The sequence below is a fragment of the Sinohyriopsis cumingii genome, chromosome 2, assembly GCF_028554795.1.
Source record: "Sinohyriopsis cumingii isolate HCF-2022 chromosome 2, ASM2855479v2, whole genome shotgun sequence".
Taxonomy (NCBI): Eukaryota; Metazoa; Mollusca; class Bivalvia; order Unionida; family Unionidae; genus Sinohyriopsis; species Sinohyriopsis cumingii.
Genome location: NC_142962.1, coordinates 37,279,220 through 37,300,768, shown reverse-complemented (window position 1 = coordinate 37,300,768; position 21,549 = coordinate 37,279,220). Strand labels below are relative to the sequence as shown.

Sequence of the window (21,549 nt, the reverse complement as noted above, 5' to 3'; positions counted from 1 at the left end):
TTGCAGTCCCAATGGTGTGGAGAGAGCCAAGCAACCACCTAAATGACTGTTACTTCTGCTTGGTTCCTCCTCTTTCCGGCGGAATAACGAAGCGAAAGAAGTCGAGAATAGTCTACCCAAACATTCCGTCTGCATTGAGACCAGTTCCACATGGTGAGGGACTTCCTATTCCAGAACCTCCAGCAGAATATTCTCTTGATTCATCTGACGAAGACAAAGGTGAGTCGACCTGTTCTTCTCCTGGTCCATCAGCATGCAGTGATCCAGATTTTCACTGTGGTGCATCATCAACCCCACACAGAATAACACAGGAAGAACTAAATGACCTGATTCGTGATTTGGACTTATCAAAGAACAAGGCAGAATTGCTAGGATCAAGACTCCAACAATGGAATCTTCTAGAAGAAGATGTCACAATTACTGCATATCGAAAGCGCCACCAGCAATTGGAGCCTTTCTTCAGAAAGGAAAGTAATCTGATATTCTGTTCCGATATTGAGGGCCTCATGAATGCTTTAAAAATCACTCATGACCCACAAGAATGGAGACTATTTGTGGACTCTTCGAAACTGAGTCTCAAGGCTGTGCTTTTGCACAATGGAAACATTCTTCCATCTATTCCAGTAGCGTATGCTGTCCACATGAAAGAGACATATGATAACTTAAGGCAGCTACTGAATTCCATTGAGTATAACAAGTACAGCTGGCACCTCTGTGGTGATTTGAAGGTAGTTGCCCTTTTAATGGGACTGCAGCAAGGATATACAAAATACATGTGTTTCTTATGCGAGTGGGATAGCCGAGCAAGGGAAATGCACTACATGAGGAAGGAATGGACTCACAGGCAGAATGTAGCCATTGGAGAGAAGAATATCCAACACCCAGCTCTGGTTGAGGCTCAGAAAATCTTGCTACCACCCCTTCACATCAAACTAGGTTTGATGAAGAACTTCGTGAAAGCCATTGACCGGACTTTGCCAGCATTCCGATACCTGCATGAAAAAATTCCCTCGACTCAGCAAAGCAAAGATTAAAGAGGGAGTTTTTGTGGGTCCTCAGATTCGAGAGCTTTTCAAAGATGACCGGTTCAACAACTTGCTGGAAGGTGACGCGAAACAAGCATGGAATGCTTTTCGCCTAGTTTCTACAAACTTCCTCGGAAATGTTAGGGCAGAAAACTATAAGGAACTAGTAGAAGACATGTTGATGAAGTATAAGAAACTTGGCTGCAATATGTCTCTAAAGATTCACTTCCTTCATTCCCATTTGGATTTCTTTCCTAGCAACTGTGGTATTGTTAGTGATGAACACGGCGAACGTTTTCATCAAGATATCGCAACAATGGAACAAAGATACCAGGGAAAATGGTCCACTACAATGCTGGCTGACTACTGCTGGACACTCCTCAGAGATGCTCCCGAACAGCTGTACAAGAGACAGGCGAAGAAATCTAAGATGTAGTCAATGACTTGATTTTTTATAGGTAGGCTATTACAGTTGACCTTTTACTATTGGAATGCATTTCGTTATGTAAACATTAATTTCTTGCAGATTACAAAAAAACTAGAGCCAATTTTGCAATTTGACTGTCATATTCGTGTTCAGCACATAAAAATTGATAAGAATTGACTAATTTTATTTCAGTAACATGACTTTTGTAAAAATTTGTTGTCCAGTGTAATCTACATCCGTTAAGATATACCGATTTCCATGCGACGACGCTGGTTTTATCTGTCCGATCAAGTCCATCATGACGCATCTAAATGGTTCATCAATAAGGGTGTACTCCCCAAGGGAACGGGTCAATGATCCGTTTTCGGTGCCATTCTCTGACACTTGTCACAGGAGAGACAGAACCACTTAACGTCTCCCTGGACCCCTGGCCAGTGGAATTCTTTGACAAGACGGTCACGCGTCTTGGCAATTCCCATGTGTCCACCCATGAGACTCTCGTGTGTGAGTTTCAACACTTCACCTCGCTTCTCCTTTGGCACGACGACTTGCTTAAAGTGTTTGTTACCATTCCTGGTGTGGCGATACAAGATCCCCTTCTTGTATGCGAACTTCACCATGCCATTCGGAGTTTCTTTCTCCGTTCCTGCTGTAGCGTGTTTGTGCAGCTGTGCCAGAGTTGCGTCTTCCTGTTGCAGCTTCCTCAACTCGGCCGGAAGAACGTTACTCACCGGTGTCGATGTAACTTCCATCGGCTTTGCTTTCATCTGTCGACTCTTGGACCTGTTTTCCACAAAACTTACAGGCATTGATGTGCAGGTTTCGGGGTTCGGTTGTGGCAACACATGACGACATCCCAGTATGACGTCATGTGATAATCCAGCCAAGCACGCAGCTTCAATTTTCCCCTTCATGTATGGTAAATCGAGGTCAATGACAGCCACTGGCAATGAGTCACGCGCGCTGTTTGCGTACTGAACTTCGATTACCTCCCCTGTGTAATCCTCGGGCTTCACGTATTTCTTGTCGACAAGGACTGGAGCGCTACACCCAGTGTCATACAAGATGGTGGCACTTTCTCCGTTGACAGTAGCAGACGCAAGGTTTGATGGGTTACAGCTTGCCTTTGGCTCGCGCTCCTTCCTAGCAACGGCATTCACCTGGGTCTGCCTGCCCTTGGGACAGTCCCTGGCAATATGCTCTGGGTGCTTGCAGTTGTAACACGTCAGCGGCCCTCGCCGACCTGCAAGTCCCGCTTTCGTGGGTGAGGCCTGTCCAGGTCTATGGTTGGCATCCTTGCCTGCAGATCCCCCTCCGACCCTCCCGTCGCCCTGACGGTTACGGACAGCCGGCTCTACCTCAACCACACGGCATGATTCAGTGGGTCAGGGTCAGTCCACACCCCCGGAAACTCCACTCTTTGAGTGTGCCTGCTTGTATCGCTCCGCCATGCTAGCGATCTCTTTGAGTGTCCGTTGCTCTTGCTCTGCTAGGAAGACTGTCAACTCATGACGGTAAGTACTCAGGACATGTTCCTTGAGTATAACCTCGCGTAGCCCATTGTACAATCATTCGACTTAGGCCATCTTCACCCACTTCTCAAATAACCCTCGAACATGGTTGTGGAATTGAGAGTGGGTCTCCATGGCCTTTTTCGTCGAGTACCGAAAAAGTTTACGGTACGTTTCGGTGGTCAGCCAATAATGGCAAAGAAGGGCCTTCTTGAGCGCATTATAGTCGTCGGCATTGTCTGCAGCTAAGCCATGGTAGACTTCACGAGCTGCACCTTGCAAAAAAACTGAGACATTAATCACCCAATGCTGCGATGGAATTTTATGAGCATCCGTTAGTTTCTCAAATTGCACGAGGAAATCGTCAATGGACTCTTCTTTGTCTTTGAACCGCGGCATACTTATCAGTACCATTCGGTGATCGATAAATGGTCGTATGTTCCCTCCAGGAATCGTTAAGGGGTTGTTCCTATTGGTGTCCATAGCCGCTAGCCTTACCTTCTCCATTTCGAGAGTGTGAGCCAGTCTGGCCAGCTCTTTCTGTGTTTTTCTGTCCGCTGCTATCTTGGCCAGCTCTTGCTCCGCTGTTATCTTAGCCAGCGCCTTCTCCGCTGCTTTTTCTGTCTTCCATTCCTTGATTCTTTCTTCAATAAATGCTGCCAGGCGATCTCCCTCGTATCCAAGATCTTCCAAACCCATGGCACGGTACTCCTTGATCATTTGCCATTCTGTAGCCATATTGTTATACTAATAGGAAGTGATACCTTGTCTCGACCTTACTAACAATGAACAGATATTACAAGTTCCCAGCCAAATACTTACCTGTCGACAGCAACTAATTTCGTTCAGGTAAGATATTTGATCGTAATTAAAGATCTACCAAGCATGCAAATATCAAATATCCCAAACACAAGATGAGAAAATCATAAAAATTCAAAATACACAGGATGGAAAATATCTCACAACTATTTCACACTGTTCACTAATACTCCTAACAAATAAACTTTAGGTCGTAAAATAATATTCATGTCTAATTCAAAACCCGGACGAAGCACCCACTGTGAAGTTCTATGTGACTCACTGTTATGCGTTGGGGTGGGATGTTCCCAATATTTATTTGAATTACTGAGGAATTCCCACCCTAGCTCGTTTTTGTAGGAAGTGAAATTAGTGGTAGAGAGAGGTAAAGCTCCGATTCTTCCTGTCCTCTTCCCCTTTTGTCTTCTTTTCTCCTCCTCCTTTCCTTTCTCTCTTTCTCCTTCAACGAGGCTTGTTCCCCACCTACTTCTATTCTCTATTTCTCCTTGTGGCGTTCTCTGCCTACTTCTATCCTGTCTCTCTGAGACTCGGGACTTGACTACTCTGTCCCCAAAAGCTTCCTATAAAAAACACAAGGACGTTAGCATTTGTGTTAGCCATCTCGCTCACACTAAATCAACAATCAATCAATCATCAGATCAAGGTTATCTACATCTTTGGTCACGCATTCATGCACATCGAAAAACACACATGTTCTTATAGAAACAACATTGCAATAAGAGCGGTATCCTACTTATCCTACAGAAATCACTAAATTGCATCACATCAATATATATATATATATATATATATATATATATATATATATATATATATATATATATATATATTCTTAATCTCATTATTCTCAACAATATCACAATAATCTGACGCATTTCTGTACTTTACACTCCCACAAGTGTACACAAATATTCAAATATCCATATTATTTAAATTTACACACTGCAGCCATTTTACAAGCTACCATTTAATTCACAATGGCAAAATCTAGAATATCACATGAATAAATATACTAGTTTACTACGAAGTAACTAAATACAATATTAATTCTGACGAGCGAGCAATCTACATAATCATAGCTCATTTCTCAAGTATGCGTGTAAATTAAACAATACAAGGGTAATTCTACATGCTAACGATTCTAGTAAGTAAATATACATACTGCACTTAATTACAATTACAATGCCGTAACATTCTGCAACAATCGAGCAAATAACTCGCTGACCTTTACGAAGCTTTCTGTCCTTAGAATGTACTAAGAGTTTTCCCGCCAAATCACGAGTGGCTCCCTCGGAGTGAGTATATTCTGCTTTACCAGTACAACGGCTTACAAATCACTAATTTGTTATCAGTTCAGATGACTGTTAAGTTCTGGTTCGAATTGATGGCCCCACCCTTCCTCAGTTCTGATTGGATATCAATTCTACCCCCAGTTGGTCCAGCTTAACAGATGAGCCTCAGGCCATCTGTCAAAGCAGGGAGATTTACAATAGCGTTGAGGGTCCTTTGTTCTTAGAACAAAGCTTCTAACATCTATATGCGAGTGTTAACACCTAACGGGGGGGGGGGGGGGCCTTGTACAAACAAAATCGCCGTAACAGTGCAGGGTCAACATGCTCATTGCGCTAACCCATTCCTTTGTTCCTGACTTACGTAATCACGGGCAGGCAAATGTGACATAGAGTGATGTATTTTATATGGATGTCCTTGATCACTAATGATTGAATTATATAGTTTTGAATCAGAGACAATATCTCTTGGGTATAAAAAATACTTATCAGGTACAGACAGTATGCCGTTTGGTAAACACTTGTTAGTTACAGACAGTATCCCTTGGGTATCACATATTTGTCAGGTACAGACAGTATCCCATGGGTATCACATACTGGTCAGTTATGGACAGCATCTGTTGGGTATAACAAATACTTGACAAGAACTGATGTCATCACTTAGGTACAGCAAATACTTGTCAAGTACTGACATCATCCATTGGGTATAACTATACTAGGTGCCATGTATAACCTATCATGTGCTGAATAAATGGCATTAAACCCATAAAAGCTTTTGATTTGGTCTTAGTGGTGAAATCTTTAAATTCCATTTTCTTTTTTCTGGCAGGTACACTTGTGCAGAAAGTCAAAAGCTACCATGGAAAATAGTGCCTAGTGCAAGAGGACCAGAAATACATAACTTTTACTCATTGCTGTTGACTGCCAAGGTAACATTTTGTGATGTGGAAACATCAACAGTAAAATCTTTTAAGCTATCTTAAAACAAAAATCAGCTTTAATGGTTAGTTGGAAGATGAAGCTTTGATGAACTATGAATATATACATGTACCTCCTTGAATTGCCTTGAAAAATGAAGACATCAGTTCAGTAAATTTGTGTTTTTTCTTTTAATTTAAACAGCGATTGTAAATTTAAATTTTAAGTAACATAGCCTTACATTTCCTTCATCCTTCAAATCATCATAGACTGTCTCTTTTAATTTATTTAAATACTAAATTCACTCATGATTACTGCTGTTTTAATGCGCTTTGCTTGTTTATATTTTGGATTACATGCCATGTGTTGTGGCCAGTTGTATCTATGCTTTATGCTGCAATTGTATGTCTTACTAATAATGTTTAAGATTTTTTTATTATCATGTCATGTTGATATAAAACTCATTGGAACTTATGTTGAATTTGTTGTTTTAAATAATGCCAAAAAAAATAAATCTTAATTTATCTTACAAAGTTTTATTTAAATCAACAGCTAAATAACAAATAATAGCACATCTAGTAACATCAGTAATATAGCTATAATAAAATAGTGGGAGTAAAGTTCATTGCCAAAAGATACAGTATGACTGAGACCCTGTCTTTTTTGGATAGGATTCTAATCCACAACCAACAAATTGTAAATGCTGCATTACATTACTGGATATATTATCTAAGCCATATCCAATTGCAAAGTGCCATCACAGATTTTATGTCTATGCACTTTGTTAGGACTAATCAATAGAACAAATAATATTGACTCAAATCTACTAGCATGTGATGCAATGGTAGTTCTGGGTCTATATTGTTTTGCATGTTGCATCTGACTTATAAGTGAGTAGATATGTTATGTCAGAACATCCTGTCATAAGTATAATTGTTGCCAGTCATATAAAATCCCTCTGAATTTTAGGCAATCTTATAGGTTTACTCTGATGTTAATTTCACAAATAAAATTAATCTGTCATGCAAAATTTCCTGCTCAGAAGTTTTTTTATTAGTATTATGAGTGAATGATTAACTGAAAATATGTAAATATAAGTTATGACCTAATGACAATACCTTGAAAGTGTTTTCTTTTCAAGTTTAAAATTAAATAAATTGCTGATTAAGAAACAATGATCATTTGAGTTATTGATGTGTGCATGCACTGTATTATTTGTAGATTACCCATGTCTGGTTATATCAGAAATATACAACTCATTTGTACTTCATATCAGTTAACATGAAAGAACATGGGGAGAAAATGTTTAGAAAATTGCCCACAGGCTAGATACCAAGATGAGATTACCTATGTTAGGTGTAACAGTGTTCAGTTGGAAAAACATTTATCTTTTCTTCCTTTCATTTTTTGAATTTAAATAAATTCTGTTGCTGAAATTAGTACCAAAAGAAACATACAATATTTTACTCCATTCTGATGTATTTTCATGCATGTCAACTCTTGTGCCGAAAGAAAAAAAACTCCCAAGGTGTGGGGTTATTTCATGCCTACCTCCTGATATCATATCTCTCAATTTTGTTCAGAGAACTCCCAATTATTACATTATGCCTTCTAATTTTCAGTTTCGGAAACAAATTCTATAAAAATAGCTATATCCTATGTAATCCACAGAAACTAATTTCTGTTTTATCACCTGTGTATATTGTTGTGATGTAATTACAAAGCACATTTATCATATGACAAACTTTATGACAAATTTTTAAGTAAAAAAGATTTAATTAAGTTATGTTTACTCATAAAGTTAAGACAATTTTCATGGCATTCTTTCATATGATGGTTAAATGTAAAACAGTTAATCATTATTTGGTATGGGTAATATGAAGTATGTATTAACACATCAACTCCTGGAGGTTTTTGTCATTTTCGCCTGAAAATCGAGTAGGAAACACATTTTGAAAGCTATTTCTGAATAGATCTGAAAACACCAAATCCCAGGTGATCTTTCAATAACATACTGCCAAGTTGTATTAGAAGCATCATTTTCATTGGCTATTTGGCTCGCGCATGAGCAGAAGGGTAAAAGTTGGAGTCCTTTTTTATTTTTTTTATTTTTTGCTAAACAAAGCCATTATTTTTGTATCGAGACCACTCTTTATTCCAAATGCCCATCTTATCCTACTTTTTGCAAAAGTTCATCTGTTTGTTTGCAGTTCATTCTGGTTTGCCTTAGATATGAGACCAGAAAGTCTAAAATCTGGACACAAAATCAGATTCCGACCACGGGTGAATTTTGGGTTGAACAAAATCGGGTCCCAAAAATGAGGTGTTTTATATCTGTATTTTGTAGTGCAGCTAGTTATTCCAGATTATCTGGTATCATTGTAGAGCTACATCTGTCTACCTTTCTATAATACCACCCACTTTAGTGTATCAGGCTTGACCATGACATTACAGAGCTCGGCAGTAGGCTACTATCTCCTGCCATGTTAACTTGTCGCTAGGGGTTAATGTGTTAGCAAGGATTTTAATTTTATTTTACAAATCATCAAGGAATGGCTAAGTCTGTAATTTATGTACACTGTCGATCCACAAGTGATTAAATATGCAAGGAATATTCAAATTTGGTGACATCATAAAAATGCACCGTTTAACTAGGATTGTTATTAAAAAAATTACATATCGTCAGGGAATGGCTAAATTTGTAATTTATGTGTAATGCCAATCCACAAGTGATTATATATGCAAGGAATATTCAAATTTGGTGACGTTATCAAAATGCACCGTTTAACACATTAACCCCTGGAGGTTTTTGTCATTTTTGCCTGAAAATCGAGTAGGAAACACATTTTGAAAGCTATCTCTGAATAGATCCGAAAACACACAATCCCAGGTGATCTTTCAATAACATACTGCCTAGTTGTGGTAGAAACATTGTTTTTCATTGGCTATTTGGCTCGCGCCATTATTTTTGTATCAGGACCACTCTTTATTCCAAATGCCCATCGTATCCTACTTGGGTAGAAAAAAATCGACAAATTTTGTTTAAAAACCCAAACAATTTACTCAAGTGCACTCAAACATGTTTTGCCATTAAAAGGAGATATAATCTCTATTTTCATATAGCAATCATCGCCGTGACATCATTGGGCATGGTCACATGGGGGCATTTCCAGTCTGGTAGGCAGAAAGACTATAGATGTTGTCATAAGAAATATGTCTTTCCTTCTGTAATATCATTTGATCTGACTCGTCTTACATATTTTGGTTTAAAGATGATAACACTGATTCTGAAAATTACAGTGATGTTTATTTTGGAGTCATCTGTGTTTTTATGTCAGATTCAGGTTTTTTTTATACTTAAGATGTAATTGATACTTTTGGATCCTAAATAACTGTCATGTATAATTGAATAAATATATGTTATTATAAGGAGATTTTAATGCCAGAACTTGTAACATTATTATTTCTTTTTAAAAAGATGAGTTTGTTAGCAAACATTGTTTTTTGTGCAGAATACATTAATTTTTCATCCATGATATAGCATAAATTCTTGATAAGTATAAACTGCCTAAGAAACAAGTAACACTAAATCAGGAAATTAAAACCATTGTGAAAATACTGATAGACATGTAAAAATAATGATCGTATTATATTAATTGGAATATGTAGTGATGATGCAGGAGTTGGTTCTACATATTTCTGAAATATCAGCCTTGGACTATCTTGTTGTTTTCAGATATGCTGTGAAATAAGGTAAAAAATTTGCATATATGAACTTCAGTAATTTTTCACAGTTGGTCACTCCTTGTATATTTTTATTTTCTACCACAAAACTAAGCATTTTGACCTGTTGACAGTAATACATTGTCATAAAAGCTGAGATGGCAAGAAAATAAGGAGGAATCGATTAAAAAATATTGATACCGGTAAACTAGAATAGATATTAAAGAAGACTTGGGATGCACATAATAGTATATAATTCATGTATCAGAATGACATTAACAGTCTATATTCAGCAGTCTCAATATTTAATGGCACTGCTTCAGAATGTTTTGTAATAAATAATAGCAATCCTATTTGTAACAGTAATGATAATGATAATAATCCTTTTTAAAAAACCTAAAATGATAGCTTTGGAACTAAATACCAAAAGGCCCACAGAAAATATCGCCATACAAGAAATATACATGCTAATAACTAAACAAATGAATAGGACAATTTTGTCTATCTCGATTTGGGTTATTCCATACAGATAGTCCTTTATAATCTTTAATGCTACTTAATATTTGCATATACATGTAGTAAGCACATGCTTATTTTGGCAATACATTTGCTTCAGGCCCCCCCCCCAAAAAAATATTTGTGTGTTCCCAGCTCGCCGACCATCCCTGTGTTTTGTTGCTGACCCGATCACTTACAATAAAAACAATGAAATAAAAAACAAACAGAATTGTTTTGTACATCTAATTGATCCAGTTTTGCATAATTACTAGGAAATACTTATTTTTTTATTCCTCATATGAGGGTTCATCTCCTTCTTTCCTGGCTCTGCTAACCAGTGCCCTGCACACGCTCAGTTGTGACATGCGGATTCTCTGATAATCCCTATGTTAATGATGCAATATAGGAGCAATTTGGTTTACAAAATATATACCATCAGTGAACTTTTTTAGTCTTCTAAATATGTCTGCTTCATACAGTGTACTGGGAACCTGATTTGCAAAAACAATAAGGAATGAGTGGTGTCTGGTAGATTTAGTACAATTTCAGTTGCCTATACTGGTCAAGTGGCATTTGAGAAAAGATTTATAACGGTCAATGCTTTTCAGATTTTACAAGTTTACAATAAAATACCAGTAAAAGAATATTGTTAAATACACACAATCTGCCATTTGGATTATTAATGTAAAATATTAGTTTCATTACAATTTTAAATAGTGACTGCCTACCTCACAAGGAAAATTCAGTAAAGACATAAAATTTAGTAGAGATACCATTTTAGCATAATTCAGCAATTATCAGTTTGCTATCTTGACTGATACAATAAGGTCTCCTTATGCCAGCTTATATCATTTGTAAATAGAAGACTACAATTTAACATATTATCAAGTATGGCACAAATTTCTCCCTTACCTTTTACTCCTGTTTTTCTTTTTATGTTCAAACTTACTATATGGAATTTACAGACAAAATTGTTCATAAAGTTAGCTTGAACTATTTGTGTAAGAACCAAGGGTTGTTTTAAGAGATTTACTGGAAAATAACTCTCTCTCTCTCTCTCTCTCTCTCTCTCTCTCTCTCTCTCTCTCTCTCTCTCTCTATATATATATATATATATATATATATATATATATATATATATATATATATATATATAATAATAATAATTAGGACTTTGTATAGCGCCTAATCTTTAGAAGCTCTAAGCGATTTACAACATTAGACAACACCTATAAGATAAAAAGCATATATAATGATATGATTACAAACACAAACACCATGAAATTAGAAAACATAGAAAAAACATGCTGAGAATATTTAAGGTAGGAAACATTATTAGATCTTTAAATTTGTTCTTGCAGTCGAAATAAGTGAGTTTTTAAGGCACTCTTGAATGTGATCACTGTGTCTTTGTATCTACGTTCAGTGGTCAATTCATTCCACGTTGCTGGGCCCTGGTATGCAAAAGAATGCTGTCCATGTAACTTTGTTTTCATAGTGGGAATAATGAGTACATGATTGTCAGAAGAGGAGTGTAAGTATCTTGCTGGTGTGTACACATGGGTGAGGTCGGATAGGTATGTTGGACTAGAGTTCAGTGAAATGTAGCACAGAGAGCAAATTTTGTGTTTGATTCTGGATCGAATGGATAACCAGTGTAGGGTACAGAGCAGTGGGGAGGTGTGCTCTGATCGTGGTACTCTAAGTATGATCCGAGCAGCTGTGTTTTGAACTTTTTGAAATTTTTGGAGTAGTTATTGAGATGAACCAGACAGAATTGAGTTACAGTAGTCCAGTCTTGAAAGTACTAATGAACACACAAGTGTCTTAGTTGCATCAACTGAAAGATATTTGCATATGGAGCTGATGTGTCTCAGCTCAAGATATGCAGCCTTGCATATGTTCATGACATTTTGGTGCAATTCGAGAGTACTGTCCAGAGTAACACATAGGTTTCATGCTGATTGTGTGATTTAATGTTGGTGTTGCTGATATTTATTGTTTGAGGTAAAGGATGTGAATGAGAAAGTCTTTGTGTTGTAATCAGAATGGCCTCAGTTATATATATATATATATATATATATATATATATATAGATAGTATGCAAAAAGAGATATATATATATAGTATGCAAAAAGAGAGAAAGAACATAAACTTGTCAGTCTATATTACATCTATGTAGCTTATTCTCACTAGGTTCCTATAAATAAACTGATTTTTTTGGCTCATAACTACACAGTTTAGGTTGTTTCACTCTTTTATTGCAATGTGTAAAAAATAGGCACAAATATATGGTGATCAATATGTTAAATATACCATACCCCTTCACCATAGCTCAACCCCATGATTCAAATAAAATCTGAATAAGTAATTTGAAACAAACATGAGTACAATGATTGGTCAATATGCAATTCATCTGACAATGGTTATAATATGTACTAAGTCCACTGCAAATGTAGCTGCATATGCAGAATTCTAATGCATTGCACAGTGTTGATCAGAAAGGGCAATAATTCTTACAAAAATAACAGGAGCACAGAGGTTTCTCTGTGTGTATATCTTTACATTATTATAATATGTATCAAGTTTCACAGCAATCTGTAAGAAAACTGCAAGACAAGATGCAGCCAAAAGATTCTATCGTGCACATCTTACAGCTGCAAGATATAATATGCTACAACACTAAAACATTTGCAACAGCACAGTAATTTTGTTGATCTGTGCATATTCTTTAGACTGGTTGCACTCACAAGATTTTGTCATACACTACGTCAGGTTTCATATAAAAGGATAATAATTGACAGAAATCACAGGAGCCCAGTGATTTGTTGGTATATCATAACATTTCTCAAGTTTCATGGCAGTCCACTGATATTGTAAGACTAGATGCATTCACGAGATTGTTTCATACACTGCATTAATTTGAAAGTAAAAAGGGCTCTAACTCTTATAAACATTATTGGAAAAGAATGATTTGTTGATGTGCACTTCTCAGGTGATGACCATAAATTTACTCCATTTTATGTCAGTCCATAAAAAAAACCTGGGGAACTAGTTGTTGTTGACTTGTCTCACAGTTTCCCTTGGATTTCCTGAAAGCGGTAGGTACTATAAGGCCTCTTTTTGGCCCAAAATTCACAAATTTTCAAAAACATTGTTGATCTGATAATACCAGAGCAAAAAGATCTAGTAAAATTTGAAAAACTTAAAAGTGCAATTGATTTTTCAAAATTATTTGATATGATGCACATTGTCATAATGTCAGACTTGGCTATAAAATAGCCATTTTGTGCTCATATTGGAGCTCTTTTTAAAAAAAAATATCAAGGTGGTCCACATGTGGTCACAAATTCATATTTTTAGAGAATATAAAGGTATGCATCAATAACCTTTTTCTAGAATATCATTTTGGTTCTTGTATGTGGACCTTGTGAAAAATGACAAAATTTAAGTGCATCAGCATTCATTTGTACCATGCATCTCTACAGTGGTCAAGTATTAACTATATCTAAACTGATGTTTCTGCAACATTAAATGCATACATTAAGGTTGACATATATCAAAATGACTATATTAGAGTCCACTGCAACATGTATACATGGGGTATAGTGAAACACTGAAATATGTATTTTAGTTTGTTTATATGTTCACCATAAAGAGCTAATTTCACCCTATTTCTGCATCTTCAAAAGAGATCACAAACTACCAAGACAATTGAAAACACATTTTATATTTTGACAGAAGATGCTATTTAATATTTTAACTTATTCTCATTTGTGCTACTCCATAAAAATAAGACAAATAAAACAAACCATATTATTAGCTCAGCCCTTATGTCCCTCACCATATGGGCCATTCGTTTCAAGCAAAGAGTATCACAAAATGCCTTTTTTCTCCTCTTTTAAAAAAAAGAAGTTAGTAATGTTCAAATGTTGCCTGGCATTTTTTAAATAATTTTTATAATAATTTGCCTGTCATGATTTTAATGAATCAGAGGTAAAGTGCAGCATGGCTGTTTCCAACTATCACTAAATCATCAGCAGTTTAAGTCTCCATAAAAACATACTTTTTTCGGTTCATATTTATATGTATAAATAAGTTTTCTTTTATTGTTTCCTTCAGTGAGTTAAGTTTGTTCCTTTTGCAATATTTTTTCTTTTTGTCTTTTCTTTCTTGCATCATCTGTCCAATGATTTAAATTAGAAAACTAACACTGAAAGCAATTTTTTAAAATACTGCTATTTCAGCTGGTTGCTTACAGTTGTCATTATCAAGCCATTTATTATTTATCATTCCACTGTTTCCTGATTCTGATTCTTTTGCTCGTGACCATTCTTGTGTGTGTGTATGTGTATCAGAGAGAGAGAGAGAGAGAGACAGAGGAGGAAATGCAATAAATATGGCTGTATCAAGAAAAAGAAATTGGAGGGGAGGGAGATTTTTGTTGTCCATCTTTCACATCTCTGTTGGTGTTCAGTTGCTGAATTTGAAATAATATGTGTCTTCATTGATCTTGTAACTTAAATTTATACACATGTTGTATATGTGCTTGTGGATTGTCAAAATAGGGCAAGATTGTTGTCCACCATAGCTGCTCCATTTTTTCAAATCCAATTATAATGGACAGTTCGATTGATGTTTCACCAGTGGTAGAAGAGGTTACTTTGAGTAAACAGCCTCTTTTAAAAAGTCTCAATGTTCCTGGACTCTATGTGCATGTGTGTGTGTGTGTGTGTGTGTGTGTGTGTGTGTGTGTGTGTGTGTGTGTGCACATTCAGCCTAATAAAAGCAAGTGTTAATGTATATAAATTCTTCTTATACATTTAACTCCATATTAATACACATATAAAACATTCTGGACACTTTTTACACTATAAATTTTACTGCTTTTCCTGTTCAGTTGTTTATTTTAACATTAATATAAAAGCGGTGTACATCTATTCAAGGTTTAGTTCTCTGTTTACATGCTTACAAGAAGACAAATGTTATCATGTCACCTTGAAATTCAGTGCCATATGACCTAGCTTATTTGCAGTACAAGAGTTCAGGAATAAAACTTCATTAACTTTTATTTATAATGCACCATCCTTAATTTCCAGCTCACTGAATATAACATTTACAAAATTCAGGAAAAATAAATGCAATAATATGGTACAGTTTTCTGCAAAAATGAAATATAGAGCCATTTCCTGACTATATTAACCATTGAATATATAGGAGCTTATGGGATAAATACCATTTATCAAATAAATGACAAGATGATGTTGTGTTATAATTGAGTATGCCACAGTAATGATGTCCGTGACAAGATCATGGGTAAAGGGAGCAGTGTGCACTGGAATAAATACATTTGAATTAATCCGTCTTACTTTAATTTTTATTTTTTCATACCATCCATTGTGCAGACCCATTTGATCAATAATAAGTAACTGTTCACTCATTGTCTTGACAATAAATGTATGAAAACTGCTATCCTTGGTTAGTGAAGTAATTAAATCATGCAATGCTGTATGGTTTACTGCTGTTATACTCTCTCTTTTACTGTCATAAATTTATAGAAATATATCACAAGATCAGTCATCATCATAAAGAATATTTTTTTTCAAATTATACACAACTTAGCTTTTCACCTGAATGTGCATAATCAAAACAGTTTTTGTTGCTGACATTTTGAATAGTTTAATTTCTTCTCTATACACAGTATCAACATTCAGCAATTATTAATGTATAAAATGTATTCACTACATTTTTTGTGAAAAATGTGATGAAGAAATACATAACTTGTCTTTTCTGGGGGGTGATACTGGCAAGAACACAACTGAAAGTCAGCACTAAACATATACATGTATGAAGCATTGTAAATGAAAATGAAAATAGGTGTCAGAGGTAATCAACCAAACCTAATGGAAATATATACATCAGTTAGACAATGTTTCAAACAAAAATCGTTTTATAAAGTTTTATAACTCTTATCATTCACTGTTATGCACATTGTTTTCAATTCATAATTTAGGATATATCATTTATAGCAGTAAGCATGATATGAGATTTTTAACCTATATATCAGTGATCCACAAATATAGGTTAAACAACTGAAAAGAAAACCATGGGCAATTTAATGATTTATTTCCTTTATTAAAAGCGGTCCATAAAAAAAAATAAACCAGAGAGAGGACATATTTTGTCTATATGAGTTTCATCTTAATCTGAGTATGAACCAAAAAATGACTCGTACCGTACCAGTCCTACTCTGTGTATTTCATGATCATTTGAAGATAACCAAAAAAAGTACAGTTTATCTAAGAAAATATGACTATTTTTTTAAAGAGTTTACCCTTGTTTATCATTATCTTTGTTTCATATTCCTAGTAGAGATACCTAAACTTGCACAGCACCATATAGCCAAATTGTGCCGATGTGCTGTTAGACCCTATGCATACATGTATACTTAGATGCTTACTGGGTTACTGGAGTAAGAGTTATCTACCAAATGTTGTATTGGTGGATATTTTTTGTCATGGTTTTGAAGTATATTATTATTACTGCTATTATTGTTGTTTTTGTTGTTATCTTCAGATAACAAGCTGGTTGATGACGCTGACCACCCTGGCCCAGAGTATCCTAGCAAGTCTGAAGTTGTACAGAATAGCCATGGTCAAGCCTAAAAAGTCTGCCAGAATCACAAGTCCACATTGCTTACAGGCAGAGGAGTCTTACATAGGACCACATAGCCATTGTGACCATGATGAGTTTGATTCGATCTCCTTACATGATGAAAAGGAAGAAGAAAACAGAGAAGAGGAAGAAGAGTTTTATAATTCTAGGAGTAGGACAGTGTGTTTTAAACTCCAATAAAATTTATTCTTGTTAGATATATCAAATAGGTCACCAAGTTTCACCATTATCCACATAATTTGACTTATTGTCTTGTTGCTGTTTTTGTCAGGGTATCATAATCAGGCTTTGTCATCATATATGTCACAGGGGAGAAATAGCTGTAGAGAATGATGTTGAAGAAGTTGAAAGGTCAAGCTCACAGGGAGCAATTCTTTGAATTTTAGGTGGGTGGTCTGTGTTAAAGTTCTGAATCTAACAGTACTGTTTTTTATATACATGAATGAACATCAGAGTAATGATGTTTACCGTAGGATATAAATATGCATAATTATGTAAATGCAAACTGGTGTGGAGGTCAAAAATCAGGGGCACAGTGGTCCATTTCATATTTTTGAGGGTGTGTGGGGATGGGGAAGAAACTTAAATGAAGAGTCCATCAATAGGTAATAAGAGTTTTCACAAGGTTCTCCAGTGGGCATGGGGCATTCTTAGGGATGATGGATCCATGCATCAAAGGTCAAAGTATTAGGATGAATTATTTGGGTTTTGCAGGTAAATTGTTAAGATCTGTTTGATGGATGCCATGTCCTAAGTTTCCATGCATTTATTGTTGTCAAATTTGTCATATAGCCTCAATTGTGCTGAGGTGCCATAAAACACTACTACATACACAAAGATGGATGAATAGTGGTTAAAAGATCAGAGGTCAAGGTCACAGGGATTTTATTGTAATGTATTATTAAGATTGCAGAGACATCATTGCTGGCAAGACAAATTTTACAGGTGTTTTTTCCCTAAATTTTTTAATGCAGTATTAAGGTTTTGCAATAGTTGCTGTAGTTTTAGCTTAATTCTGAAGTGCTGCTCATGCTAGAATTTTTGATATTTGCAGAATGGATGTGTATTAATGTTTTCGTAATTAACCCTGGAAATGTTTACTGTTGTGCTTGGTTTATAATTACTTTTTTAGCTTTAAGTGCAACTTTTAACATGGCTTTGACTGTTATCTTGTCACACAGTCCTGTGCCTAGCAATTATTTTGTCAGTTAGCTATTTTATGAACTTTTTTTAAAATAACTACTGAAGAGACTTTAAAAAATGTTGGCAGAAAACATCCTGGAATGATCTTTCATATTCATGCAAATGATGCTGACGTGCCATCATATATAGCTGCCATTACTAAAGTTTTATGCCAGTAGCTTCTCGTGGGTCGGTGGTTCTTTCCGGGGTTTTCCCGGGTTCTTCCTCCACCATTAATACTGGCCGCCATGTATAGCCTATCGTGTGCTGAAAAATGGCGTTAAACCCTACAACAACAACAACAACAACTAAAGTTTTAAAAGCTTTTAGACGACTTATCAATAACTGTTTGGTAGAATGGACCAACTTTGAAAGAAATCACCATGATAGGACGGCGTTTCAAATGTCATCAAATAGGGTTGCCATTACTATAACAGAAATCTATTTAAATGACATCTCAACAATTGTTCAACAGAATTTGACTAAATTTGATAAAATGTATTGCAAGATGAAAGGTTTTCAAGTTCATGCAAATGTTGCCAATCTGTCATCAAATATGGTTACTTCATGAAAGATTTCAAATTTGTAAAAACTTGTCTGCCTTTAAAAGTAGAAAAGTGCTTAAACGGATTCTCAAAACTGCTAAGCAGAATTTAACCAAATTTGATGATGAAGCAATCACTGGCAGCAGTGTACTTCAGATGTTTCAGTGTACAGCAGCTAGAAGATTTTTCTGGGGAAAATAATAAAGCCATATGTTCCAGAGTGAATATAAACCACATTGTCCTTGTTATTGTTTTCATTACAAGAAATGTAACTGTCTTTTAAACCTTTTTTAAGAAAGTGTTTTAAAAAAACGATCTTGGCTTTGTGGTCACTGCTTAACTGTTTAGGAGTTGTAAAATTTTAATCTAGTTATGACATCTTTATTATTAGTAATTTTGAAAGAGATAAAGCAATTTTTTAGTTCGTTCCCAGGACTTGTTTTAACTGTTGTCTATTACTTAGTTAAATTAATGTACATCTCATTAGGAATACATGTGCCACTCAGAATCTAATTATACCTATGCAGTTTTATACAGTTCATTTAGAATGCAAATATGTTAGTTTTAGGATAATTTCTCAAGTTCTTTGCCAAGTCAGCACTTTTAAGTCAAAGTTGTTCCTAATAGCTCACATATCCCCAGCAATTATGGTTCAGTGATTTCCAGTACTGTTTGGTCAACAATCCCAGGGAATTACCACAAAGGAGGGGACTAAGTGTTGCAAACAGAGAGTCCCTTGTGCACAGCACTCCTTAAAATTTTCCACTTTCAGACCAGACTTATGTCAAATGATCTACCACCATGACCAGCTTTCAAGCAAGGTTGCCATGCATCACAACAGTTAGAAGGTATTTTGACTTCCAAGGTTTGTGATGCCAAGTGGGGAATTGGTACTGTAAGAAGTGCACTGGTTCTGTCTCCCTCACTATAACTGCAGTTGCAGACTCTCATCTTTCTCTTGCTGAAGGAAAAGATTACTCAGTGTCCACCATTAAGGGCTATAGAGCAGCCATCTCTGTGACTCTTATGTTCTCTTTGGGGTCCACTAGCAGTAGAACATCCTACTGACAACCTCCCCATTGACAGCTTATCCTGAGCCATCAGCCTCACACAGGTGGCAAATTCAGCAATGCAGTAATAGCAGATAATGTATAACTGCTATGAAAATCATGTTTTCGGGAGGCGAGTGTGTGTACCGTGAACTTACCGAAAATTTGTAATACTAACCTACTTTTGCACAGTTCACTTCTCTCTGCCATCTGATTTGTTCTTCAGTCTCATTCCAAATCAAAGAAGAATAACAGTATTTTAATTGTTGGAAGTGGACTATGGTATAGAACTGGATGATATTTGTGTTTTATCTTGACCATTAATTACTGATTAGAGGAGAGAATAATGTCCTTCGACTGGGAACTAGTGCCAGGAAAAGATATAGCAGTGCAATAGCAGTTAAGTAAAATCAGAGAGAGAGAGCATGTGTGTATCTGTATCCAAGAGTAAGACCCTCATCTGCCTTTACATATTACACCAGCACATCAGGGTCTGTATTGTTTATCTGACTGATTATTCCTAATAAACTGCATAGACCTAGATCTAACAGTGCATCAAGCAGTTGAATGGGGCGTACATGTGAGTATATATGGCAGATGCTTGGTGTCTGAAATCTGTATGTTAGTAAGGAAGTCAAATATAACAAGAGCCTGAAAGTTTCATGTGTCTGACTCAAACTTTAGAATGTCAGACAGAAGGGTTTGAGAATATTGGGCCTGGTATTGAAATCTCAGTTAAAAAATATTGTAACATTTTACATTGAAGTTAGCAATGAGGTATAACAGACATAAAAAAGGATGATAAAAGTTAATGGTATTGATGATGAATTGAAATGAACTCTTTAAATAGGTTAACTGACAATAAATCTTGTATAAAACATTGATGAAGAATGCATGGGTAATACTCCATCATCATAGCAGTTTCAATATGAAGAATTACAAACAGATTTTCATGTAAACTGTTTTAGGCATTACATAAAAATCATATTATTTAATAGCCAGTAACTGTTTTAACAGAAATTATGTTAATGCTCTATCTGTTGCTATTGTAGTACTTTTCCTTGAGGGGGGGAGAGATTTAGATTTTTAACGTAGCTTTAACAATTTTCCAGTCATATTGCTACGATGCCTGCAGTGTGGCAGTTTAAAGTGAAGCCTAGAACTGGGGCATCATGCCCCAGACATGTAGCATGATGTCCCACCCAGTCACATTATCCTGACACCAGGCCGACCAGTCCTAACACTAACCTCTTAATGCTGAGCATCTGGTGAGGCAGCTGTTAGTGATATTTTTAGAAGTCTTTGGTATGACTCAGTCAGGGTTTGAACCCATGACCTCCCGCATCTGGGGTGGATGCTCCAACCACTAGGCCACCAGAGAGGTCTTTTTCAGGAGGAAAATACCTGACTGAATGACATAAAAAATTCCATCCTCCCATTAGGGAACTAAAATCTTCCAAAACATTGGATTAGTCCTTGGAGAATCCCACCCATTTGAGTATGTGTGAAGTCCCTCATCATTTAATTTTCAGTCGCTTTGTTGTAATATTGAACATCATTTATATAAAGAAAGTTAATCTCCACTTCATTGGTCATCGAGCAGATTATTGTCTTGTGTGTTATATTCTTTTTTAATGTTAAAATTACACCCTAATCAATATTATCATTGTTCAGTTAAGCTCTCTTGAGAGGCTTTTAAGACATTTGTTCTGTACACATGGTGTACATCTTAGCAATTTATTTCCTCTTCTAATGGTGTTAGTATTTCAAAATGGTTGTTTTATTAGTATACAGATAACATTTTCTAAGTACCGGAGGGTATATAATTTATTTTAATTTCCCTTTCCGTGCATTTCTGATTTCTTTTCTTCACCTTACCTATATCTTG

General features: G+C 35.8%; 1 protein-coding gene across 1 annotated transcript in view; it reads left to right on the top strand.

The window, feature by feature from the left end:
- Positions 1-18,786, top strand: part of LOC149804655 (transmembrane protein 179-like) — a 35,667-nt gene extending 16,881 nt beyond the window's left edge. Inside the window, exons 3-4 of the mRNA XM_089933003.1 lie at positions 5,901-6,000; positions 16,787-18,786. Coding sequence (XP_089789129.1) covers positions 5,901-6,000; positions 16,787-17,065 — 379 coding nt within the window. The 3' untranslated portion in view covers positions 17,066-18,786. The remainder of the gene's footprint in view (positions 1-5,900; positions 6,001-16,786) is intronic.
- Positions 18,787-21,549: the final 2,763 nt, after the last annotated feature.